This window comes from Triticum urartu, chromosome 3A, assembly GCF_056163025.1.
Source record: "Triticum urartu cultivar PI428250 chromosome 3A, HENAU_Tu73, whole genome shotgun sequence".
Classification (NCBI taxonomy): domain Eukaryota; kingdom Viridiplantae; phylum Streptophyta; class Magnoliopsida; order Poales; family Poaceae; genus Triticum; species Triticum urartu.
Genome location: NC_141875.1, coordinates 164,765,632 through 164,792,204, shown reverse-complemented (window position 1 = coordinate 164,792,204; position 26,573 = coordinate 164,765,632). Strand labels below are relative to the sequence as shown.

At 40.9% G+C, this 26,573-nt stretch overlaps 3 protein-coding genes and 1 pseudogene across 3 annotated transcripts; all 4 read right to left on the bottom strand.

Moving 5' to 3' along the window:
- Positions 1–15,118: 15,118 nt before the first annotated feature.
- Positions 15,119–17,893, bottom strand: LOC147979054 (uncharacterized). The gene is made up of 4 exons (XM_087515006.1): positions 17,827–17,893; positions 17,305–17,582; positions 16,980–17,192; positions 15,119–15,487 (listed from the first exon to the last, which is right to left on the bottom strand). Exons 1-4 carry the CDS (start codon positions 17,891–17,893, stop codon positions 15,119–15,121), a joined length of 927 nt encoding a protein of 308 aa, XP_087371132.1.
- A 44-nt stretch (positions 17,894–17,937) lies between these two features.
- LOC147979053 (uncharacterized) lies at positions 17,938–19,382 on the bottom strand. Its single transcript, XM_087515005.1, has 4 exons — positions 19,328–19,382; positions 18,490–18,776; positions 18,062–18,382; positions 17,938–17,976 (listed from the first exon to the last, which is right to left on the bottom strand). Exons 1-4 carry the CDS (start codon positions 19,380–19,382, stop codon positions 17,938–17,940), a joined length of 702 nt encoding a protein of 233 aa, XP_087371131.1.
- Positions 19,383–22,027: 2,645 nt separating this feature from the next.
- LOC147979052 (uncharacterized) lies at positions 22,028–23,851 on the bottom strand. Its single transcript, XM_087515004.1, has 3 exons — positions 23,736–23,851; positions 22,831–22,918; positions 22,028–22,747 (listed from the first exon to the last, which is right to left on the bottom strand). The coding sequence occupies exons 1-3, from the start codon at positions 23,849–23,851 to the stop codon at positions 22,028–22,030; spliced, it is 924 nt and encodes a 307-aa protein (XP_087371130.1).
- A 74-nt stretch (positions 23,852–23,925) lies between these two features.
- On the bottom strand, positions 23,926–25,543 carry LOC147979051 (uncharacterized; annotated as a pseudogene).
- Between the last annotated feature and the right edge of the window lie 1,030 nt (positions 25,544–26,573).

Below are 26,573 nucleotides of genomic sequence, written 5' to 3'. Positions count from 1 at the left end.
GCTTGTCTGGGGTGCCGTGGATTTGACATGAGCGGTCCAGTATGCGATCCAAACTGGACGGAGCCGGAGTACTTCTTTTAAATGGCTTTTTCCGCTGACCGGATCTAGAGCCTCTGAATCCGGCATTGACTACCATATCTTCTGTGTTATCGCTGTTATTGTGGCGCTTTGGTCTGTTACGACGTTGCCTACCATTGACATCTTTGCTATCCAAAGTGCCCGGATTCCTTCATGTGTTGTTGCTGTGAGCCAGCCAGCTATCCTCGCCCGCGCAAAAGCGGGTCATGAGTGTTGTGAGGGCTGCCACAGATTTCGGCTTCTCTTGGCCAAGATGGCGAGCCAGCCATTCATCGCGAATGTTATGCTTGAATGCCTCTTGGGCCTCTGTGTCCGTACAGTCAAGAATTTGGTTTTTTCTTAGTCAGGAACCATGTCCAGAATTGTCTGGCCGATTCCCCTAGCTGCTGGGTTATATGGCTCAAGTCATCAGCATCCGGTGGCCGCACGTAGGTGCCCTCGAAGTTGTCCAGGAATGCGTCTTCCAGATCCTCCCAACTGCCTACGGAGTCTGCTGGCAAGCTGTTCAACCAATGCCGAGCTGGTCCTTTGATTTTTAGTGGGAGGTACTTGATGGCATGTAGGTCATCGCTGCGGGCAATGTGGATGTGAAGGAGGAAATCCTCAATCCATACCGCGGGATCTGCTATGCCATCGTATGATTCGATATTTACGGGTTTGAAACCCTCCGGGAATTCATGATTCATAACTTCATCAGTGAAGCATAGGGGGTGTGCGGCGCCTCTGTCTCGGGCTATATCCTAACATAGTTCGTATGAGTCTTGTCTGCTGTATTCTGCCCGGTCGGGTTTACTCTTGGTGTATCCGACGCGACGATCATTGTCTCGTGTTGGCGTGCGTGCCCGTGACCCGTATATTGACCTTGCGATTTTTGCCTTACTTCCAATACGTCTCGCAGGTCCCCTGTGTTGCCCCGGGCCTTAGTATTTTTGATTGAGTGGTGGCGGGGTGCAGGCTGAAGTTCAGGCTGAAACGCCTCTCTGGCTCGGCCACGTAGTGGCCGGTCAGCCGCATCGTACACTGGTGAATGAGGTTTCAATGCTTCCTCCTCGAGGTGAGGTAGCAACCTGCATTTTGGGTAACTCTTGGAGGGGCGCTCGAGTTCGTACTCCTCGGCCGCAAGGACTTCGGTCCATCTGTCTGCTAGCAAGTCTTGATCAGCTTGAAGTTGTTGCTGCTTTTTCTTCAGGCTATTTGCCGTGGCCATAATCCGGCGCTTGAAGCGTTCTTGCTCGACGGGGTCCTCAGGCACGATAAATTCTTCGTCGCCGAGGCTCGCCTCATCTTCGGACAGAGGCATGTAATTTTCCTCCTCCGGCTCTCCATCTGCTGCCTGCTCTGGAGGGCTAGCTTGTTCGTCCTCCGGCTCTACATCATGCTGGAGGGGATTGTTGTTGTCTTCGGCACTATCCGGAGTGTTATTGTCTCCTGTGCCGGTATCACTACTTTTGCTGTGGCGGGACTTAGAGCGGCGCCGCTGACGTCGGCGCTTGGGTTGCTTCTTGGAGGGGTCATCCTCCGCTGTCTCGCCGCCATTGACTTCTTTGGGGGTGTCCACCATGTATATATCATATGCTAAGGTGGCGGTCCAGCGCCCTGTGGGCGGTGGTTCCTGTTCGTCTCCTGCATGGTCGTCCATACCGTCGAAGTCTTCGGAGTCAAAGTCGAGCATGTCGGTTAAATCGTCAACAGTGGCTACTAAGTGGGTGGTGGGTGAGCAGCGAATTTCTTCGTCGTCCGCGTCCCATTCTAGCCGGACATAGTTCGGCCAAGGTTCTCCTGACAGGGAGAGAGACCTTAATGAATTTAGCACATCGCTGAAAGGTGAGTGCTGAAACATATCCGCGGAGGTGAACTCCATAATCGGCGCCCAATCAGATTCGATGGGTGCGGATGCAGGTGGCTCGAAGTCCGTGGCCTGGAGAAGAATCCAGTGGTTCGGCGACACGGCTCTCGTAAGAGGTGAAGTCAGTATCCGGCTCTATCGCCACTTAGAGTGCGGCCTCCATGGCGGGGTCTATCCCTCCGCTCTCGGATGGCGCATTTGCTTCAGATTGATGGCCAGAGTAGTTGCAGATGCGATCTCCTGAACATTGTCCGACGGTAGAGTTATGTCATGCTCGTCGCGACTGTGCAGCACACCTGACATGGGCAAGAAACCGTCGAAGATCAAGTCTCCGCGGATGCCGGCGGTGTAGTTCAAGTTTCCGAATCTGACCTGGTGGCCAGGGGCGTAGCTCTCGATCTGCTCCAGATGGCCAAGCGAATTGGCCCGCAGTGTGAAGCCGCCGAATACGAAGATCTGTCTGGGGAGGAAATCCTCACCCTGGACCGCATCGTTGCCGATGATCGAAGGAGCCATCAAGCCTTATGGTGACAACACAGTGGAAGTCTCAATGAAAGCACCAATGTCGGTGTCAAAATCGGTGGATCTCAGGTAGGGGGTCCCGAACTGTGTGTCTAAGGCGGATGGTAACAGGAGGCAGGGGACACGATGTTTACCTAGGTTCGGGCCCTCTTGATGGAGGTAATACCCTACGTCTTGCTTGATTGTTCTTGATGATATGAGTATTACAAGAGTTGATCTACCACGAGATCGTAGAGGCTAAACCCTAGAAGCTAGCCTATGGTATGATTGTCTGTTGTCCTACGGACTAAACCCTCCGATTTATATAGACACCGGAGGGGGCTAGGGTTACACAAGGTCGGTTAAAAGGGAGGAGATATACATATCCGTATTGCCTAGCATGCCTTCCACGCCAAGTAGAGTCCCATCCGGACACGGGACGAAGTCTTCAATCTTGCATCTTCATAGGATATAGTCCGGCTATCCGGAGACCCCCTAATCCAAGACTCCCTCAATTATCCTCATTGCTGCACAGAAGAATTATGTCTTTGATGCACCGCTAGGTGGCATACCTGTTGCAGGAGCAGATGCAGACGTTATGAACGTTTGACAAGCTCGGTAGATGACTACTTGATAGTTTAGTGCACCATGCTTTACGGCTTAGAACCGGGACTTCAAAAATGTTTTGAACGCCATGGAGCATATAAGATGTTCCAAGAGTTGAAATTGGTATCTCATACTCATGCCCGTGTCAAGAGGTATGAGACCTCTGACAGTACTTTTCCTACAAGATGGAGGAGAATAGCTCAACCAGTGAGCATGTTCTCAGATTGTCTAGGTACTACAATTGCTTGAATCAACTGGGAGTTAATCTTCCAGATAAGATAGTAATTGACAAAGTTCTCTAGTCACTATCGCCAAGTTACTAGAACTTAGTGATGAACTATAATATGCAAGGGATGATGAAAGTAATTCGCAAGCTCTTCGCGATGCTGAAATCGGCGAAGGTAGAAATCAAGAAATAGCATCAAGTGTTGATGGTTAACAAGACCACTAGTTTCAAGAAAAGGGCAAAGGGACATAAAGAGGAACTTCAAAGAAGAATAGCAAGCAAGTTGATGCTCCCATGAAGAAGCCCAAAGCTAGACCCAAGCCTGAAACTGAGTGCTTCTACTGCGAAGGAAATGGTCACTAGAAGTGGAACTGCCCTAGATACTTGGCGGATAAGAAGGATGGCAAAGTGAACAAAGGTATATTTGATATACATGTTATTGATGTGTACTTTACTAGTGTTTATAGCAAACCCCTTGGTATTTGATACTAGTTCAGTTGCTAAGATTAGTAACTCGGAACGGGAGTTGCAAAATAAACAAAGACTAGTTGAGGATGAGGTGATGATGTGTGCTGGAAATGATTCCAAGGTTGATAAGATCACCATGGCACACTCCCTTTACCTTTGGGATTAGTGTTGAACCAAAAATAAATGTTATTTGGTGTTTGCGTTGAGCATAATATGATTGGATCATGTTTATTGCAATACGGTTATTTATTTAAGTCAAAGAATAATTGTTATTCTATTTACATGAATAAAACCTTTTGTGGTCATACACCCAAGGTGAATGGTTTATTGAATCTCGATCGTAGTGATACACATATTCATAATATTGAAGCCAAAAGATGCAAAGTTAATAATGATAGTGCAACCTATTTGTGGCACTGCCGTTTAGGTCATATTGGTGTAAAGCGCATGAAGAAACTCCATGCTGATGGACTTTTTGGAATCACTTGATTATGAATCACTTGATGCTTGCGAACCATGCCTCAGGGGCAAGATGACTAAGACTCCGTTCTCTGGAACAATGGAGCGAGCAACTGACTTATTGGAAATAATACATACTGATGTATGCGATCCGGTAAGTATTGAGGCTCGTGGCGGGTATCTTATTTTTTGACCTTCAGAGATGATTTGAGCAGATATAGGTATATCTACTTAATGAAACATAAGTCTGAAACATTTGAAAAGTTCAAAGAATTTCAGAGTGAAGTGGAAAATCATCGTAACAAGAAAATAAAGTTTCTACGATCTGATCACGGAAGCGAATATTTGAGTTACGAGTTTGGTCTTCATTTGAAACAATGTGGAATAGTTTCGCAACTCACGCCACCTGGAACACGACACCATAATGGTGTGTCCGAACATTGTAATCATACTTTATTGGATATGGTGCGATCTATCATGTCTCTTACCGATTTACCACTATTGTTTTGGGGTTATGCATTAGAGACAGCTGCATTCATGTTAAATAGGGCGCCATCTAAATCTGTTGAGATGACACCGTATGAACTATGGTTTGGCAAAAAAACCAAAGCTGTCATTTCTTAAAGATTGGGGTTGCAATGCTTATATGAAAAAGTTTCATCCTGATAAGCTCAAACCCAAATCGGAGAAGTGCGTCTTCATAGGATACCCAAAAGTAACTGTTGGGTACACCTTCTATCACAGATCCGAAGGCAAGATATTCGTTGCTAAGAATGGATCCTTTCTAGAGAAGGAGTTTCTCTCGAAAGAAGTGAGTGGGATGAAAGTAGAACTTGATGAGGTAACTGTACCTGCTCCCTTGTTGGAAAGTAGTTCATCACTGAAATCAGTTCTAGTGATTTCTACACCAGTAAGTGAGGAAGTTAATGATGATAATCATGAAACTTCTGATCAAGTTACTACCAAACCTCGTAGGTCAACCAGAGTAAGATCCGCACCAGAGTGGTACGGTAATCCTGTTCTGGAAATCATGTTACTCGACCATGACGAACCTACGAACTATGAGCAAGCGATGATGAGCCCAGATTCCGCAAAATGGCTTGATGCCATGAAATCTAAGATGTGATCCATGTATGAGAACAAACTATGGACTTTGATTGACTTGCTCGATGATTAGTGAGTCATTGAGAATAAATGGATCTTCAAGAGGAAGACGGATGCTGATAGCAGTGTTACTATCTACAAAGCTCGAATTGTCGCAAAATGTTTTCGACAAGTTCAAGGGGTTGACTACGATGAGATTTTCTCACTCGTATCGATGCTTAAAAGTCTGTCTGAATCATGTTAGCAGTTGGCGCATTTTTGAAACCTGGCAAATGGATGTCAAAACTGCATTCCTTAATGGATTTCTTAAAGAAGAGTTGTATATGATGCAACCAGAAGGTTTTGTCGATCCTAAAGGTGCTAACAAAGTAAGCAAGCTCCAGTGATCCATCTATGGACTGGTGCAAGCATCTTGGGGTTGTAATATATGCTTTGATAAAGTGATCAAAGCATATGGTTTTATACAGACTTGCGGTGAAGCCTGTATTTACAAGAAAGTGAGTGGGAGCACTACAGCATTTCTGATAAGTATATGTGAATGACATATTGTTGATCGGAAATAATGTAGAATTTTCCTGAAAGCATAAAGGAGTGTTTGAAAGGAGTTTTTCAAAGGAATACCTCGATGAAGCTACATACATATTGAGCATCAAAATCTATAGAGATAGATCAAGACGCTTGATATATTTTCAATGAGTACATACCTTGACAAGATTTTGAAGTAAGTTCAAAATGGAACAGTCAAAGAAGGAGTTCTTGCCTGTGTTGCAAGGTGTGAAGTTGAGTAAAGACTTAAAACCCGACACGGCAGAAAATAGAGAGAGAATGAAAAGTCATTCCCTATGGCTCAGTCATAGGTTCTATAAAGTATGCTATGCTGTGTACCAGACCTATTGTGTACCTCACCATAAGTTTGGCAAGAGGGTACAATAATGATCCAGGAGTGGATCACTCGACAGCGGTCAAAAATATCGTTAGTGGAATAATGAAATGTTTCTCGGTTATGGAGGTGACAAAGAGTTCGTCGTAATGAGTTACATCGATGCAAGCTTTGACGCCGATATGGATGACTCTAAGTCTCAATCTAGATACATATTGAAAATGGGAGCAACTAGCTAGAGTAGCTCCGTGCAAAGCATTGTAGACATAGAAAATTTGCAAAATACATACGGCTCGGAATGTGGCAGACCCGTTGACTAAATTTCTCTCACAAGCAAAACATGATCACTCTTTGGGTGTTAAACACATAGCGATGTGAACTAGATTATTGACTCTAGTAAACCCTTTGGGTATTAGTCACTGCTACCTCTTGAGCATGCATTGGTTTTCCCTTGAAGAGGAAAGGGTGATGCAGCAAATCAGCATAAGTATTTCCCTCAGTTTTTGAGAACCAAGGTATTGATCCAGTAGGAGACCTCGTGCGAGTCACCTCGTACCTACACAAACAAATAAGAACCTCGCAACCAACGCGATAAAGCGGTTGTCAATCCCTTCTCGGCAACCTGCAAGAGTGAGATCTGATAGAGATAATAATAATAATAAGATAAATATTTTTGGTATTTTTATGATATAGATTAAAAGTAAAGATTGCAAAATAAAATAGATTGGAAACTTGTATGATGGAGAATAGACCCAGGGGCCATAGGTTTCACTAGTGGCTTCTCTCAAGATAGCATAATTATTACGGTGGGTGAACAAATTACTGTTGAGCAATTGATAGAAAAGTGAATAATTATGAGAATATCTAGGTATGATCATGTATATAGGCATCATGTCCGTGACAAGTAGACCGACTCCTGCCTGCATCTACTACTATTACTCCACACATCGACCACTATCCAGCATGCATCTAGAGTATTAAGTTCATAAGAACAGAGTAACGCTTTAAGAAAGATGACATGATGTAGAGGGATAAACTCATGCAATATGATATAAACCCCATCGTTTTATCCTCGATGGCAACAATACAATACCTATCGTTTCCCTTACTGTCACTGGGATCGAGCACCGCAAGATTGAACCCAAACATAAGCACTTCTCCCATTGCAAGAAGGATCAATCTAGTAGGCCAAACCAAACAGATTATTCGAAGAGACTTGCAAAGATAACCAATCATACATAAAAGAATTCAGAGAAGATTCAAATATTGTTCATAGATAATCTTGATCATAAACCCACAATTCATCGGTTCTTGACAAACACACCGCAAAAGAAGATTACATCGAATAGATCTCTAAGAGAATGAGGAGAACTTTGTATTGAGATCTAAAGAGAGAAGAAGCCATCTAGCTAATAACTATGGACCCGAAGGTCTGAGGTAAACTACTCACACATCATCGGAGGGGCCATGGAGTTGGTGTAGAGGCCCTCCGTGATCAATGCCCCCTCCGGCAGAGCTCTGGAAAAGGCCCCAAGATGGGATCTCTTGGGTACAGAAGGTTGCGGCGGTGGAATTAGGTTTTCGTGGTGCTCTCTGATGTTTTCAGGGTACGTAGATATACATAGGAGGAAGAAGAAGGTCGGTGGAGCCACGAGGGGCCCACGAGGGTGGAGGGCGCGCCCAGGGGGTAGGCGCGCCCCCTGCCTCGTGGCATCCTCGTTGATTGCTTGACATCCACTCTAAGTCCTCTGGATCACATTTGTTCCAAAAATCACGCTCTTGAGGGTTTCATTCCATTTGGACTCTGTTTGACATTCTTTTTCTGTGAAACACTGAAATAGGCAAAAAACAGCAATTTGAGCTGGGCCTCCGGTTAATAGGTTAGTGCCAGAAATAATATAAAAGTGTATAAATAAGCCCATTAAACGTCCAAAACAGAATATATAATAGCGTGGAATAATAAACAATTATAGATACGTTGGAGACGTATCAAGCATCCCCAAGCTTAATTCCTACTCGTCCTCGAGTAGGTAAATGATAAAAACAGAACTTTTGATGTGGAATGCTTCCTAACATATTTTTAATTTATTCTGGCATGAATGTTCAGATCCGAAAGATTCAACATAAAAGTTTAATATTGACATAAAATAATAATACTTCAAGCATACTAACTAAGCAATCATGTCTTCTCAACATAACATGGCCAAAGAAAGTTATCCCTACAAAATCATATAGTCTGGCTATGCTCTATCATCATCACACAAAATATTCAATCTTGCACAACCCTAATGACAAGCCAAGCAATTGTTTCATACTTTTGATGTTCTCAAACTTTTTCAACTTTCATGTAATACATGAGCGTGAGCCATGGACATAGCACTATGGGTGGAATGGAATGGTGGTTGTGGATAAGACAAAAAGGAGAAGATAGTCTCACATCAACTAGGCGTATCAATGGGCTATGGAGATGCCCATCAATAGATATCAATGTGAGTGAATAGGGATTGCCATGCAACGGATGCACTAGAGCTATAAGTGTATGAAAGCTCTACAAAAGAAACTAAGTGGGTGTGCATCCAACTTGCTTACTCACGAAGAGCTAGGGCAATTTGAGGAAGCCCATCACTGGAATATACATGCGAAGTTCGATAATGTAAAATTCCCACTAGTTTATGAAAGTGACAACATAGGAGACTCTTTATCATGAATATCATGGTGCTACTTTGAAGCACAAGTGTGGAAAAAAGGATAGTAACATTGTCCCTTCTCTCTTTTTCTCTCATTTTTTTATTTGGGATTTCTTTTTTTTCTTCTTATTTTGGCCTCTTTTCTCTTTTTTTCGTCCTGAGTCTCATCCCGACTTGTGGGGGAATCATAGTCTCCATCATCATTTCCTCATTGGGACAATGCTCTGATAATGATGATCATCACACTTCTTTTTACTTACAACTCAAAAATTGCAACTCAATACTTAGAACAAAATATGACTTTATGTGAATGCCTCCGGCGGTGTACCGGGATATGCAATGAATCAAGAGTGACATGTATGAAAAAATTATGAATGGTGGCTTTGCCACAAATATGATGTCAACTACATGATCATGCATGGCAATATGACAATGATGAAGCGTGTCATAACAAACGGAACGGTGGAAATTTGCATGGCAATATATCCCGGAATGGCTATGGAAATGCCATAATAGGTAGGTATGGTGGCTGTTTTGAGGAAGGTATATGGTGGGTGTATGATACCGGCGAAAAGTGCATGATAATAGAGAGGCTAGCAAATGTGGAAGGGTGAGGGTGCGTATAATCCATGGACTCAACATTAGTCATAAAGAACTCACATAATCCATGGACTCAACATTAGTCATAAAGAACTCACATACTTATTGCAAAAATCTATTAGTTATCGAAACAAAGTACTACACACATGCTCCTAGGGGGATAGATTGGTAGGAAAAGACCATCACTCATCCCCGACCGCCACTCATAAGGAAGGCAATCAATAAATAAATCATGCTCCGACTTCATCACAAAACGGTTCACCATATATGCATGCTACGGGAATCACAAACTTCAACACAAGTATTTCTCAAATTCACAACTACTCAACTAGCATGACTCTAATATCACCATCTCCATATCTCAAAACAATTATCAAGTATCAAACTTCTCATAGTATTCAATGCACTTATATGAAAGTTTTTATTATTCCTAAAAGCAAATTACCATGTTGTTCTAAAGGACTCTCAAAATAATATAAGTGAAGCATGAGAGATCAATTATTCCTATAAAATAAAACCACCACCGTGCTCTAAAAGATATAAGTGAAGTACTAGAGCAAAAACTATATAGCTCAAAAGATATAAGTGAAGCACATAGAGTATTCTAATAAATTCCGATTCATGTGTGTCTCTCTCAAAAGGTGTGTACAACAAGGATGATTGTGGTAAAATAAAAAGAAAATACTCAAATCATACAAGACGCTCCAAGCAAAACACATATCATGTGGTGAATAAAAATATAGCTCCAAGTAAAGTTACCGATGAACGAAGACAAAAGAGGGGGTGCCTTCCGGGGCATCCCCAAGCTTAGGCTTTTTGGTGTCCTTAGATTTACCTTGGGGTGCCTTGGGCATCCCCAATCTTAGGCTCTTGCCACTCCTTGTTCCATAATCCATCAAATCTTTACCCAAAACTTGAAAACTTCACAACACAAAACTTAACAAGAAATTCTCGTGAGCTCCGTTAGCGAAAGAAAACAAAACACCACTTCAAGGTACTGTAATGAACTCATTATTTATTTATATTGGTGTTAAAGCTACTATATTCCAACTTTTCTATGGTTTATAAACTCCATTACTAGCCATAGATTCATCAAAATAAGCAAACAACACACGAAAAACAGAATCTGTCAAAAACAGAACAGTCTATAGTGATCTATAAGTAACGCAAACTTCTGGAACCCAAAAAATTCTAAAATAAATTTATGGACGTTAGGAATTTATCTATTAATAATCTGCAAAAAGAATTAACTAAATAGCACTCTCCAATAAAAATGGCAGCAGTTCTCATGAGCGCCAAAGTTTCTGTTTTTTACAGCAAGATCAAAAAGACTTTCCCCAAGTCTTCCCAACGGTTCTACTTGGCACAAACACTAATTAAACACAAGAGACACAACCAAAACAGAGGCAAGATAAATTATTTATTACTAAACAGGAACAAAAAGCAAGGAATAAAAATAAAATTGGGCTGCCTCCCAACAAGCGCTATCATTTAACGCCCCTAGCTAGGCATAAAAGCGAGGATAGATCTAGGTATTGCCATCTTTGGTAGGAAATCCATAAGTGGCTCTCAGAATAGATTCATATGGTAATTTAATTATATTTCTAGGGAAGTGTTCCATGCCTTTTCTTAACGGAAATTGGAATCTAATATTCCCTTCCTTCATATCAATAATTGCACCAATCGTTCTAAGGAAAGGTCTACCAAGAATAATAGGACATGAAGGATTGCAATCTATATCAAGAACAATGGAATCTATGGGAACATAATTCCTATTTGCAACAATAATAACATAATTAATTTTTCCCTTAGGTTTCTTAATAGTGGAATCCGCAAGGTGCAAGTTTAAAGAACAATCATCAAATTCACGGAAACCTAGCAAATCACACAAAGTTTTTGGGATCGTGGAAACACTAGCACCCAAATCACACAAAGCATAGCATTCATGATATTTAATTTTAATTTTAATTGTAGGTTCCCACTCATCATAAAGTTTTCTAGGGATAGAAACTTCCAACTCAAGTTTTTATTCATAAGATTGCATCAAAGCATCAACGATATGTTTAGTAAAAGCTTTATTTTGACTATAAGCATGAGGATAATTTAGTAGGGATTGCAACAAGGAAATACAATCTATCAAAGAGCAATTATCATAATTAAATTCCTTGAAATCCAAGATAGTGGGTTCATTGCTATTTAAAGTTTTAACCTCTTCAATCCCACTTTTACCAATTTTTGCATCAAGATCTAAAAACTCCGAATTTTTGGGATGCCTTCTGACTAAAGTTGACTCATCTCAAGTCCCATCATTATCAAGATTCATATTGAAAAACAAGGATTTAATAGGGGACACATCAATCACTTTTAGATCTTCATCATTATTATCATGAAAACTAGAAGAACACGCTTACACAAAGCAATCTTTCTTAGCACGCATCCTAGCGGTTCTTTCTTTGCACTCATCAATGGAAATTCTCATGGCTTTGAGAGACTCCTTGATATCATGCTTAGGTGGATAGATCTAAGCATCAAATAATCAACATCAAGAGAAATTCTATCCACGTTCCTAGCCAACTCATCAATCTTAGACAATTTTTCTTCAATCAAAGCATTGAAACTCTTTTGTGAACTAATAAATTCTTTAATATTATATTCAAAATCAGAGGGCGTCTTATTATAATTTCCATAAGAATTGTTGTAGGAATTACCATAATTATTAGAGAAATTACTAGGAAACAGCCTAGGATTAAAATTACCTCTATACACGTTGTTTCCAAAATTGTTCCTACCGACAAATTTCACATCCATAGATTCATTATTATTCTCAATCAAAGTAGAAAAAGACATATAATTAGGATCAGTAGGAGCACTCTTATTAGCAAACAGTTTGATAAGTTCATCCATCGTTCCACTCAAAACATTAATCTCTTCAATTGCATGCACCTTTTTACTAGTAGATCTTTCAGTGTGCCATTGAGAATAATTAACCATAATATTATCTAGGAGTTTAATAGCTTCTCCTAAAGTGATTTCCATAAAAGTGCCTCCCAAGGCCGAATCTAAACGCTTTCTAGAAGCAAAATTTAGTCCGGCATAAAAAATTTGTATAATCATCCATAAATTCAATCCATGTGTAGGGCAATTACGTATCATCAATTTCATCCTCTCCCAAGATTGTGCAACATGCTCATGATCAAGTTGTTTAAAATTCATAATATCGTTTCTAAGAGAGATGATCTTAGCGGGAGGAAAATACTTAAGAGATAAAAGCATCTTTGCACTTATTCCATGAATCAATACTATTTTTAGGCAAAGACGAAAACCAAGCTTAGCACGATCTCTAAGTGAAAACGGAAATAGCTTAAGTTTAACAATATCATTATCCACATCTTTCTTCTTTTGCATATCACACAAATCAACAAAGTTGTTTAGATGGGTAGCGGCATCTTCGCTAGGAAGGCCAGAAAATAGATCTTTCATGACAAGATTCAGCAAAGCAGTATTAATCTCACAAGATTCAGCATCGGTAAGGGGAGCAATCGGAGTGCTAATAAAATCATTATTGCTGGTATTGGCAAAGTCACACAATTTAGTATTACCTTGAGCCATCATGACAAGCAAGCAATCCAACACATAAGCAAACAAGCGAGGAAAAATCGAACGGAAACAAAGGGTGAAAGGAAAAGAGGGCGAATAAAACGGCAAGGGTGAAGTGGGGGAGAGGAAAACGAGAGGCAAATGGCAAATAATGTAATGTGAAGGATAAGAGTTGTGATGGGTACTTGGTATGTCTTGACTTGGCGTAGATCTCCATGGCAACGGCGCCAGAAATCCTTCTTGCTACCTCTTGAGCATGCGTTGGTTTTCCCTTGAAGAGGAAAGGGTGACACGCGCGAGTCACCTCGTACCTACACAAACAAATAAGAACCTCGCAACCAACGTGATAAAGGGGTTGTCAATCCCTTCTCGGCCACTTGCAAGAGTGAGATCTGATAGATATAATAATAATAAGATAAATTTTTTTGGTATTTTTATGATATAGATTGAAAGTAAAGATTGCAAAATAAAATAGATTGGAAACTTGTATGATGGAGAATAGACCCGAGGGCCATAGGTTTCACTAGTGGCTTCTCTCAAGATAGCATAAGTATTATGGTGGGTGAACAAATTACTGTCGAGCAATTGATAGAAAAGCGAATAATTATGATATTATCTAGGTATGATCATGTATATAGGCATCACATCCGTGACAAGTAGACCGACTCCTGCGTGCATATTCTACTATTACTCCACACATCGACCGCTATCCAGCATGCATCTAGAGTATTAAGTTCATAAGAACAGAGTAACGCTTTAAGCAAAATGACATGATGTAGAGGGATAAACTCATGCAATATGATATAAACCCCATCTTTTTATCATTGATGGCAACAATACAATACGTGTCATTTCCCTTACTGTCACTGGGATCGAGCACCGCAAGATTGAACCCAAAGCTAGGCACTTCTCCCAAACCAAACTGATAATTCGAAGAGACTTGCAAAGATAACCAATCATACATAAAATAATTCAGAGAAGATTCAAATATTGTTCATAGATAATCTTGATCATAAACCCACAATTCATCGGATCTCGACAAACACACCGCAAAAGAAGATTACATCGAATAGATCTCCAAGAGAATCGAGTAGAACTTTGTATTGAGATCCAAAGAGAGAGAAGAAGCCATCTAGCTAATAACTATGGACTCGAAGGTCTGAGGTAAACTATTCACACATCATCGGAGGGGCCATGGAGTTGATGTAGAGGCCCTCCGTGAAAGATATAAACCATCACAACAGTGTACAAAACCGTCAGGCCTTGTCCTCCGTGACGGATTAAGAATCTGTCATGTATCACGCGTCATAATTTGCCACCAGCACACTCCGTGACAGAAATGCTTAGCCGTCACAGATTCATGACGGTATCTGACTGTCACTGATCAGGCCCCTGGCCCCGCTCGGCCCGCCCCAGTCCCGGGTTTCGGTGACGGACAGATCCATCACCGATCTGCATGCCATGATGTATTGCGTGGCATCCACGTGGATCTGATGTGGCTTCATCTGGGCCTCTACCATTTGGGCCTATAATTTTGGCCCAGTTAATTTGTCGAGCCAGGTCGAATATCCGGAAAAAAATAAGACATACCGGATTGTTTGGCCCGTTAATTTTTGTCGGGCCCATATTTTAAAAAAAACTTCTATCTGTTAGCCTGTTTCTGATGGTCCAGTATGCTGTTTCTCAGCCCGTTTACACTGTACCAAATCTAGCCCATTAATGCTCAAAAACAAATTTTGGTCCACCACAATGAAGAACTTTCTTTTGGTACAACAACAATGTAAAATAGACAAAACAGATGCACATCATCACAAACACAAATTAAACTCCAGCATTACAATAAGATAAGTACTGATCCAACATAAATAAACTTCCATGTCCAAATCCGCTAACCATCAAACATAACACATCCAACACAACTTCCATCTACCAGCAAAATACTTAGTTTGCATCCAGCAACATCATAAGCAGTTTGCACTACAAAATAACATATAGCAGAAGGCAGGTTCCAGCACATTCATAGCTTCCAGCAGAATTTTGCTTGGACAAACAGCTTACTCATGAGCTTATCTTGGATGAATCTGATTTAGTAAAAAGTCTAATTTAGCTTCCAGCTCAGCTTGCTTTTTCCTGTTCTCCTCTTCTTGCTTGGTCCTTTCTTCTTCTTGCCTGATCCTTGCTTCTTCTGATTCCTGTAACTTATTGTTCAAGGTTTCAACAAGGGCCCGAAGCTCAGCATTTCCCCTCTTCTGCGCTTCCTGTTCTGCCTCACGGTCGCTACGACTGGATCTCTCATGCACGTGCTGGACCCCCACATGCTTAAGAAACATTGGCTTCTTAGTGTGCTTAGTAAGAACTTCAACCACAGCCTTGGTTGCAGAGTTGGATTGTTTGCCATCTTCTGTAGGTTGAGTAGCTTTCTCTTCCATTTCATCCTAGCCATGCAAGCAAATGAACACGGTGAGAAAAACATGAGACAAATAGGTTTTGCCTATATGTATGCCACATTTCCATGTACAGATGTAGACATGTAATTATACTCTAGTCACTACATGTATGGTGCAAGTACTGTAGGCCAAGGACAACAAGTATTTTAGCACAAGGACAGAAAATAGCAAGTACTTTACACAAGGACAAAAGGTGGCAAGTATTATAGCACAAGGACAGAACACAGCTAGTATTTTAGCACAAGGACAAAAAATAACAAGTATATTTGGCAATTACTTATTATCCTACTACTGGATCTATGGCAAAAGGTTAACATTTTGATGGTTGGTGATCTTTAAAAGCTGACTTACAATTGCAGCTTGCACAGCATCGGTGTGTAGCCTTTCTTTTTGATGTTGTAGTGGCACTCTTTGAATAAATCGAGTGCAGTGGGTTCTTTCTCCTTGTATTTTTCTCCCTGAAAACAACATATAAGCATCAAGCTAACATTTGTGAAGAAACAACATGTATAGTACCAATATTGAACTGTACTTTATTCATTTATTCATGATGAGATACCATTAAGTGCAAAAGACATGTATTGGCTGTAGGCAAGGGAGCAGTTATATTCATTACTGCTAGCAAACTAAGAAACTATCGTACTTAATGTACTTAAGTGCAAAAGACATGTATTGGCTGCAATGGTGAGGTTTACATGAACTTATGGTCAATAACATTTATGAAGACCAGGCAGAAAAATCTCATAAAAACAATTGCCGGTTACTGTCACATAAACTGTTTGCACATCCCGAGACACATGTTTGACTTAGCAGGTTATCACAGTGCACAGGCTAGTTGCGCGAACCAGTAGTGTGGTGAAACTTGACTTGAGCACGGTTATTTTTGTTAATTCCACATATCTTCTGCATGGATCAGTGATTTGGTTAGCTAAATGCATTTATTCAAGAGTTACTATGGAAACAAATAAACATTCGAGAAGGATTCATCTTATATACACACCCCGACATTTCAGAGGTTCATGATGTTCACACAATAACATTGCAACTTTAATTGATTGATCTTTTGACAGACAACCTCATGCTAAAATATGAGCTATAGTGTACAGAAGGTTGTTTACAAGTACTTCCAGATCAGGAGCTTTATGGTAGTGTATTACATCAGAGTAGACATTTCGATCATACATTGAGTTCTCATAATCAATATATGGATGACAATGCTAATTGACAAGCACACAAAGAAGTGAATAAGTCATAATGTTTTTGTTTTACATATATATTGAATTTTATTATTTCCTAAATGTAAGTCTGGTAACTTGCAGGACCTCTGACTCATGAGTAATGGGTTAGAACCATCCAATTTTGATGCTACTAGCTAATACAGGATGTAGTGGAGTGTTGCGTTCAGTACTGAAGTACAAGAAACAATAATAAGGGTGGTTGGCAACGACAAAATAATATTTGTCTCCAAGAAGAAATGTACCATTTTTTGGGGATCCTTCCAGCTTTCAACAAGCTCATTCCACTGGTCATCACTCATCGAGCGGACTGGAGAAGTTTTTGTCACCAAATTGAGTGGGAAAGGATCAAAATACTTCTGCTTGAGCCTGTATCGTTGTTGGCGAATTGCACCTTTCAGCATTTGCGTACAAGCCTTCCTAACGGGCACAGCTTTTACGTCCATCTCAAATTTGTCCTAGTCAGATGAAAGAACATGTGTAAGAATCATGATTTCACACAATAAAAATAGCACAAAATTGACAGGTTACTAGCCATTTGACTGAGAAAGGGTTGGATCATGTACTTACACCAACTTTGCCTACAAAGTTCTGGAAGATCCCTTCTCGGACATTTCCGCCTGGGTCCTTGTAATCCTTCCAGCGTTTAAACACAGGCACATGGCCTCTGACTGTGACATTGCATTCGGTTGCAAACTTTGCAGCAAGAAGAGGTGTCTCCGGCCTTAACCTCCCTTCTGGACTGACAAGCGGCAGCTTGCCCCCCCGACGTCGACTGATCCTTTCCAGGCCTTTTCCAATATTGACCCCCCTTTCCCTTGTCTCCTCATAGGATCGTGGCCCTTCAAAGAAGGTAAATCAGAATGTATACATATATCAATGAAAATTAGGAAGTAGAAAAGTGCACTGATAAATGGAGAACATCTTTCAAAATCAGTAACTGGAACAAGATGAATTAAGCTCATAACTTCAGTCTAATTTTAGAGAACTGTTTTAAGATCCACCAATTATTAGTTCAGTTTAACAAAAAGCACCACTGTTGTAACTCAAATAACATGCTAGAAATATTTTGGATTTTATAACATGCCTTGATGTCATTGTCAGGTTCAGATTGTGTTTGCTGACAAGGTTCGGCACTACCACCAGTTTCGAAGTCCATATGGTTGCCATCATCATGATAGGCAATGAGATCAGATCCATTGCTCATCCAGTAGTCATCATCAGAATGGGCATGGTCGCCATCTATTAAAAAGAATACATCCAGTGAGAGTATGCTCATCTTGCAATCAAAGTTAATGAATAGGGCTAATGAACCATAAGACAGAACATTAGAATGATAGTACAACTTGCCTTCAACACCATGTGTGCGGTTATCAAAGTTGGGAACGGTTTCTTCAGCTTCAGGCACAGAAACAGTTGGCTTATGGATTGCAATTGGTGTTTGATGTTTAGGATCTGACACCCCTTCACTTTGAGGACTTGCATCAGCATCTAGTAATAGTCTTTTGTTCGACCTTGTGACTCGCGCATTCGTTGGAAGCTCCGCATGAATTCTTTTAGGAGGCCGAGGCTTGATTCCACCAGGGCCCATGGCAGTAGATCTTTTCTTATTAGTTTCCTCACTGGTCTTCTTACAGTCGTTCAACCCCTGATAGAAATGAAAACATGGTTAAATCAACAAAGTGTAACAAAAATTCTGCTGCAATAGCAAACAAGCAACATATCTAGGAATGACTAGTCGGAGGATTTTAGCACCTTCAACTTTGAGCTAGGAGATGGTGTGGACTTTAAGTCTTGCAGTACTTCCCTCTCATCTATTAAAATATCATCAGACGAGTCTCCTTCACTAGTATCCTCCTCGTTAGGATGGTACTCAGCTTCAGATTCATCACAAGTATGCTCGGGCTTTCTTTTTTTAGGTGAAATGACAGCTTTGTTTGCAAACAATGTTGATAATGTAGGTAGTCCAAGTGATTGCAGCCTTGCATTGTTCCTCATGAACTTTTTGAGGCGCGACACTTCCATAGGATGTAGTGGCCGTTCTAAGACGAGTACAGATGTAAACACGAATTACTATGTGCATAAGAGTAATAACAAATTACTGTTTTTTATTGAGTTTGCATCAATACGGGAACCAAATCTACACTTGGAAGCACAAGGATCTTATTCGGCTGTGTTTGGATGCACAATATTTAGAAAACCATAGTATTAAGAAACCACAGTATTAGAACTTGTGGGCAAGAAATAGAACACTATACAAATACTTTGGTATTCTTCAGTATTGGCAAAACCCAGAGGCATTTGGCCATTGCAGTATTTAGTAGAACCAGAAGCACTATCAATTTGTATATTGTATTAGAACCAGAAGCACTATCAATTTAAATAAAGCGCTATCAATTTGGCCAGAAGCACTAGCACCATAAAAATGTTCAGTGTGTATTTAAATCAAGCACTATCAATTTGGCCAGAACCAGAAGCACTATTGATTTGGCCATTGCAGTATTTACTAGAACCAGAACACTAGCAGTACAGTATTAGAACCAGAATCACAAGCAAAAACAGAGAATATTAAAGGCATGGGGAGGGGTTATACCTGCTACTGCTGTCTTGCCTCCTCGGTGTTTCTTCCCTGCCGTCTTCTTCCCCATGGTCGGGGTTCTAGGGTTCGGTGGAGTGGAAGGTGAGGGGGGAGGGGGAGTCTTGGCCGATAGTCGGGTGGGGTGGTGACCTGCGGTGGATGCGGAAGAGGGAGTCTTGCTCGGCGGTGGAGGAGGTGACGGCGTGCTCTAGGGTTCGGTGGAGGCGGATGGTGGGGAGGAGGGGGTTCTTGGCCGGCAGTGGGGGTGGGGTCGTGACCGACCATGGATGTGGAAGAGGGAGGACAGTCGTGGCCGGCGGTGGAGGAGGTGAAGCGGTGGCCGGCGGTGGAGGAGGTGAAGCGGTCGCCGATGGCAGTGGAGGCGAAAGGGGAATGGGGAGCGGATTTGGCGAACTGTGGGGTAGGGGCGGGCGTGCGGTGGGGATTAAGTATTTCTTGTGTGTCAAATTACTAACATGCCCTTCGGATGGCACCTGGTGGAAGAATGGTTCTGTGCAATTGTCAAGCACCTTGATGAGTCATTCGGTCAATTTACGATGGTGGACTTTTTGGCTTGGCGCCGTTGGAGCTAAAATTGTACATGTGCCCGGGTATTCTTGCCGCCAAATGATATTTAGAATATTACAAAGGATATATATATAGCACTAGCATTTTATTTGTTACTAGAATTGGTAAAGCATATGTTTCTTTACATGCTATTTATTAGCCAACTCCAATGAAGTTAGTTACCGACACGCCTTCTCAAATCGATCGCCATGACACCGGCATCCTCACCACACAAAAGGAGACATGTACAATCTTGGATCGTCGACTCCTATGGCCCGTGGCGAAAAAGAATATGAGAATCGACTTGGTTATGCCTTGGCACTTCAGAATGGTGTGACGACACCTTGCATACTTAGGAGGAACACAAAAAGGTGGTGAGGATACTGGGGTGTCCCAACACTTGAAGGCTGTAATATGGAGAGGTGGTTGTCGCTGTGTCACCCGCTGTGGTACCTTGATGTGGATGAGTTGATCACTGATTTTTTTGGCTTCCATAACGCACCTAGTCACGCAGATATCGCTAACCTCCTGTTTCTAAAAACACAATCGCTAACCTCTTCGTTTAGCTGCTTTTTGATCTAAACCGAAGCATGCAGCGGCAAGGGGCCTGTTGATCTATCCGAGTCTCCATCGCGCCGTCATCGAGAAGGGCAGAAGGGAAGGGGACGCCAGGACAGGCAGCCACTTGCCGGTAGACCGGACGCGCAAATGAGCGGCAACAACACGAGGAGATCCTTCTACCCGTTCTATGCTCGAGTCTCCACCTATCGCCGCCAGGGCGAATTTCCTCCAGTTTCCAATCAGAAACTAGAAGAGGATTAGACGAGATCCTCCATGGCTGCATAGGTGCACAATTAATCCTTACTACTTTAGTTCATCTCTTGATCTTTAATTTGTTCAAATCTGTGCGGTTTGTGCCATTCAAAACTAAAAATAGTTGAGATTAATTAGGAAATATTTGATTGTCCAAAGATGCTTGTGTAGATATGAAGACAATTAGGATTGGCGTGTATCGTCGGCTACTATGGCCCACATCGAAAAAGAAGACGAGAATCGCTTGATCACGCCTTGGCACTTCGGATTGGTGTGACGACACCTTGCATGACTTTCAAAAAATGATCAAAACCTAGACATAAAAGACTTTTGAAACAGCGAAAAGTTTTTTTAATTGACATTTTTTTGAATCGATGTTTTTTTGAATTAGGAAAAAATTGAAATTCATAGAAAAGTTGTTTTTTAGAATTTTCAAAAATTTCATGGATATTTTTTTAGATTCATGAATATGTTTTGTATACATGATCATTTTTTCAAAATCAGGAACATGGTTTTATTTCCCAACAATTGTTTTCCAAATTGTAATTTTTTATAGTTTGCCAATTTTTTTGTAAAATTACCGACATTTTTTGAAACCATGAAAATTTTATGTTTTTTCGAACATTTTTAAAATCAGTAGACATTTTATGACATTTTTCGAAAAGTCACAACTTTTTAAAAAAAATCAATATCGAATTAATTCAAAAAAAATAAAAAACAGAAATAAGAAAAGAAAAGACAAAAAACGAAATGAAAAAAAACAGGGATGCCACGCCCCGTGGGCCGGCCCATGAAGACATACACGGGGATGAGATGGGTGAGAAAAATGAGTGAGGAACAACGTTGGTAGCAGGATTCGATCCCTGGCCTTCCGAGTGGGAGAAACAGCCTGTTGCCAATGCGCCACAGTTTGTATGTTGCCCATGCTGGGTCAACAGAGAAGTTAATTACTTGGTGTGTTGCTCTCGGCTGCTCGCGCGCCTAACCAGACAAGGTGTCTGACTTGGTGCGTTGCTGTAGTTCAGCACAACACACATTCAGATATGCACAACACACATTCAGATACACATACTGTATGCACTGAAGAAACCACATAAGGGATTCAAATATACACAGAAAAAATTCTCCCAACAGAAACATTTAGATAACAACATTCACATCATGCAGGTTTTGCAAAGTGACACAACATCTTTCAGTAAAACAAAAGTGACACAACATCTTTCGATAAAAACAGAAGTGCACAAAATCTGACACAAAATCAACGTAAATCATCTACTCATCATCGCTGTCAACATCCATCATGCCGCCTCCTTCGTCTTGGCTGCAATACTCCATTCATGTATCTTCTTCATCTTCATTGCCACCTTCATACACTTCTGTGTTCTTTTCTTTCATCAAGCGTGTAATTACATCAGCTTCAAAACTAATGCCTTGCTCATTGTCTCTATGCAAAGTCTTCTCAGATGTATGTTCAGAAACCGACGTTCTCGTACCCTCCTCATCACAACACTCCTCCTCTTGATATGCAGGACCAGTAAAAGGTGCACCCTCAGTTTCACTAATATTAAAGAGATGCCTACGGTCAAATGTTTGCACAACTTGCCAATTTTCCCCATACTTTGTGTCTGGCAAATAAAAGATTTTTCTTGCCTGAGTAGCCAGAATAAGAGAATCATCCTTGTACCATAAACTTTCAACATTGATGCTTTTGAAAAACCGGTCATTTTTTAGCTCCTTCTTCTTTCCATCAAGTTTAAACCAGTCACATTTAAACAAAATAACTGACCTGCCGTCCAAGTTATCGTTGGAGTTATAGTCCAACTGGATGATCTCTTTCAAGGTTCCATAAAAATCTATGACCTTACTGGCATGTTCACCTTTGGCCATGACTCCATTGTTCTGTGTTCTCTTGTTGCTATCACAGTCAATAGTGCTATATCTAATACCATTCACTATGCATGATGAGTATTTTCTGACTCTCTGATCTGGTTCACATGCCAAGGAAAAGAGATCTTCATCTATTTCTTCGCTGTGTTCATCCCGCAATCTCATGATCTACAACACACAAATTCATACATTAGAAACTGTAGTGAAGTCTAACAACCAAATATTATAACTAGATGTGAATGAAAACTAACATAGTTCTTGAACCATGTCTGGAATTCTTTCTGAAGCTCTTTATCAATGTTTGGCACCCGTTTTCTTTTTAACTCATCTCTGAACATTCTGTAAAATAGGATAAAACATATTAGTCAATAGAATACATGTGTACCACAAAAATGCAACATACGCAAGTTCAGAAGTGGGAACATACTCGATATATTTCTGAGTTTGACCACAATTGTTTAACACATACCACATCATTTGATCAAATTCTTTTTTGTCATATACATATTGATATTCATATCCTGAAGTAAAATTTACTCCATGTCCAAAAACATCAACACCATAGGCTTCTTCATCTGAATAACCTACATTTCTTGGTTTCTGATAAGATATGGTTTCGAAATCATCCATGTACTTGGAGCAAAATGTCAGGCATTCATCGGCAATATATGCCTCAGCAATTGAACCTTCTGGTCTTGCCCTATTCCTCACATACCTCTTTAAAGTATACAACCTCCTTTCAACTGGGTACATCCACCCATATTGTACGGGACCTCGGAGTAATGCCTCTTCGGGTAAATGTACAGCAAGGTGCACCATCACATCAAAGAAAGAAGGAGGGAAAATTTTCTCAAGCTTGCACAAAATTATAGGGATTTCTTTCTTCATTTCAGCCAACACATCCCTGTTAAGAGTTTTGCTACACAGTTCCCTGAAAAACTTGCCCAAATCAGCTATTGCTTCATATATATCACTATCCAGAAATCCTCCATGCCAGCAGGTAAGATTCTTTGCAAAAGAATGTGACAATCATGTGTTTTTAGGCCTTGGACCTTGGTTCCATCAGCACTTGTACATCTGGATATGTTGGAAGCAAACCCATCTGGAAACTTTAACTCCCGTAAAAATTGACAAAATGCAACCACTTGTTCTTTACCGGGCCTGAGGCATCTCATATGAGTTTCCATCCTTCCTCAAATGCAACTCCTCTTTAATTTTCAAATCTTGGAGATCAAGCCTAGCATTAAGTGTGTCCTTCGTCTTCCCCTCCATGTTGAGAATTGTCCCAATGAGGTTTTCACAAATGTTTTTCTCGATATGCATGACATCAAGATTATGTCTTAGCTTCAGTTTATCCCAATAATCCAAATCCCACAACAAACCCTCCGACTCCAAATTGGCACATGAGCCTTCTTGCTGCCCAAGTCAGAACGCTTTCTTTTCCTGCTTTCTTCTTGTCGCCCAGGTCTAACCTTCTCCAATTCTGCTTGTAGCTCTTCCTTTGAGAATTTACCTGGCTCATCATTGCGTTCATGAAGACCAACAAATTCATTGTTTCTTCGCAAATGATGTCCCTTTGGAAGGAAACGATAATGCCCAATATACCCAATTTTGTGCCTTAGGCCGTAGGAAAGAGGGTGTTTGTCACAATGAATACATGCAGCATAGCCTCTTGTGGTACGCCCTGAAAGAGTGCTCAGAGCTGGGTAATCATGAATGCACCATAGAACTGCAGCATGAAGATCAAACATTTTTCCTTCACGAGCATCATATGTACGCACACCCTTCCAAAGCTCAAGTAAATCTTCAACAAGTGGCTGTAGGAAGACATCAAAGTGCTTGCCAGGTGATTTAGGACCTGGAATTAACAGTGCCATCATGAAATTTGACTGATCCATGCATGCCCAAGGTGGAAGGTTGTATGGCACAACAAATACAGGCCACATACTATAGGTTGTGTTAAAGTTTCCGAAAGGATTGAACCCATCAGTGGCAATGCCAAGCCTCATGTTTCTGGCATCTTCTGCAAATTTTGGATATTTTTCATCAAAATCTTGCCACACATCACCGTCAGCTGGATGGCTCATTTCCTTCTCATTGGGTTGCCTCTTTAGCTTGTGCCACTGTGCTTCTTCTGATGCTTTTTTGGAAAGAAACATCCTCTTCAGCCTAGGCACCAATGGAAAATGCCTCAGAACTTTCTGTGGTATCTTCTTTCTAGCAGGGTCTTTCCACCTTGACATGCCACAAACTGGGCAGTTGTCATGCTTGGCATATTGCTTTCTGAACAAAACACAATTATTGATGCACACATGTATAGACTCATACCCAAGGCCTAATTCCTTTAGAAGATTCTTTGCTTCGTCATAAGATTTTGGGAGTGTATTGGGTTGAGGGAATGCTTCAGCCAGTAGCTTCAAAATGTCAGTAAATGCACTATTTGTGATCCTATGGCATGACTTCAAATGAAGAAGATTCACCACAAATGAGAACCTTGAAAACTTGGTACAACCATGATAAAGGTGCCGCTTTGCCTCTTTCCTCACATTCTTCAGAAAGGACTCAGTCTCAGAAGGATTTGCATCATTGTTACCCGTCTTCATTTTCAGTTTCCTTCTGATCTTGTTCTATTGCTATGCGTAGGTCACCAAACATCTCTTCAAATCGGTTAGCACCATTTTTACCATCCTCGGAGTCATGCACATCAACAAGATGCTCAATAACATCTGCATTGAAGTCTTCTCCATGATATATCCAGCGAGTATATGTACTTTCCATGCCATGCGTCAATATGTGCTTGTTCACAACAGCTTGATGCCAGTATTTGCGATTAAGGCATTCTCTACATGGGCATAGTATTTCTTCATCCTCGCTGAATTTTGCTTGAATTAAGTTCATAAACTCTTTGACACCATTGACATACTCTCGAGAGAACAGTGTGCCACGAATCCAAGATCTATCCATTTGCATTATAGAAAAAAGACCAACTTAATCAAAGGTAAATAATCAATGAGGAAACATGTTTACTAGCAGTTCCCAGGAAACATGCTCTACAAAACATCAATTCATAGTAAGATACATGACCTACAAAAACAACTTGCACAGAGGAGGACAAGCAAGTTCACTTACTGTTACATAATGTACAAAATCACAACACAAATGTATAGCAAAATTTACATGTTTATGAGTCTAGTACCAGGTGCATCACTTGCATAAAGTTATATAAAAGCGCATACTCCAGTAGGCAGCAGCTCAGAAGAACATGGACTGATGCAAAAATGTCAAGCCACTATGGAGGGAGATGCAATTGGAGCAAAATAAGAATTCGGCTTCTGGATGAGCAGGAGCCGAAGGAGCTAGTTACCAAAATTCTAGCGCTACCTGACGAAAAGAAAATTAAGTGCATCACGATGCTTTGGGTGTGGTGTGACACGAGAAATAAAAGGAATGCAGGCGAGCCGCTGAGAAATACCACAACTATAATCAAGCGAGTCAAGAGTGTAGTATAGGATATTATGTTGGTTGAGGAAAAGAAGGATACTACTACGCTACTACAGGACAGATGGATTCCTCCAGGATATGATGTACTGAAGGTTATTATTGATTTGGCAATAAATGGGATCCTCTTCAAGGAGATTAAATATTTTGCTTGTTTAAAATTTAATTTCTTTCGCATTTCATATTGCCCGAGGGTATGTAATAAAGTTGCAGATGCTCTTGCGATGTATGGTGCAGTGTCAGGTTAATGGAATTAGTATGGCTAAAAAAAGAACAAACTGTAGGTGTATTTCTGAAGCATACTCTAGTAGGTGTATTTCTGAAACTTCACAATCTCTCCATCTTACATGTAGATACAACTAACTGACTGGTAGTATTATTATGAGCTACGACACAGTCGCTCCATCTTACATGTAGATTAGTTCAAACCGATAAACTTTAATACGAATTGGATAGTCTGTACTAACACACAATATTGGTGATCTGTGAGAAACTG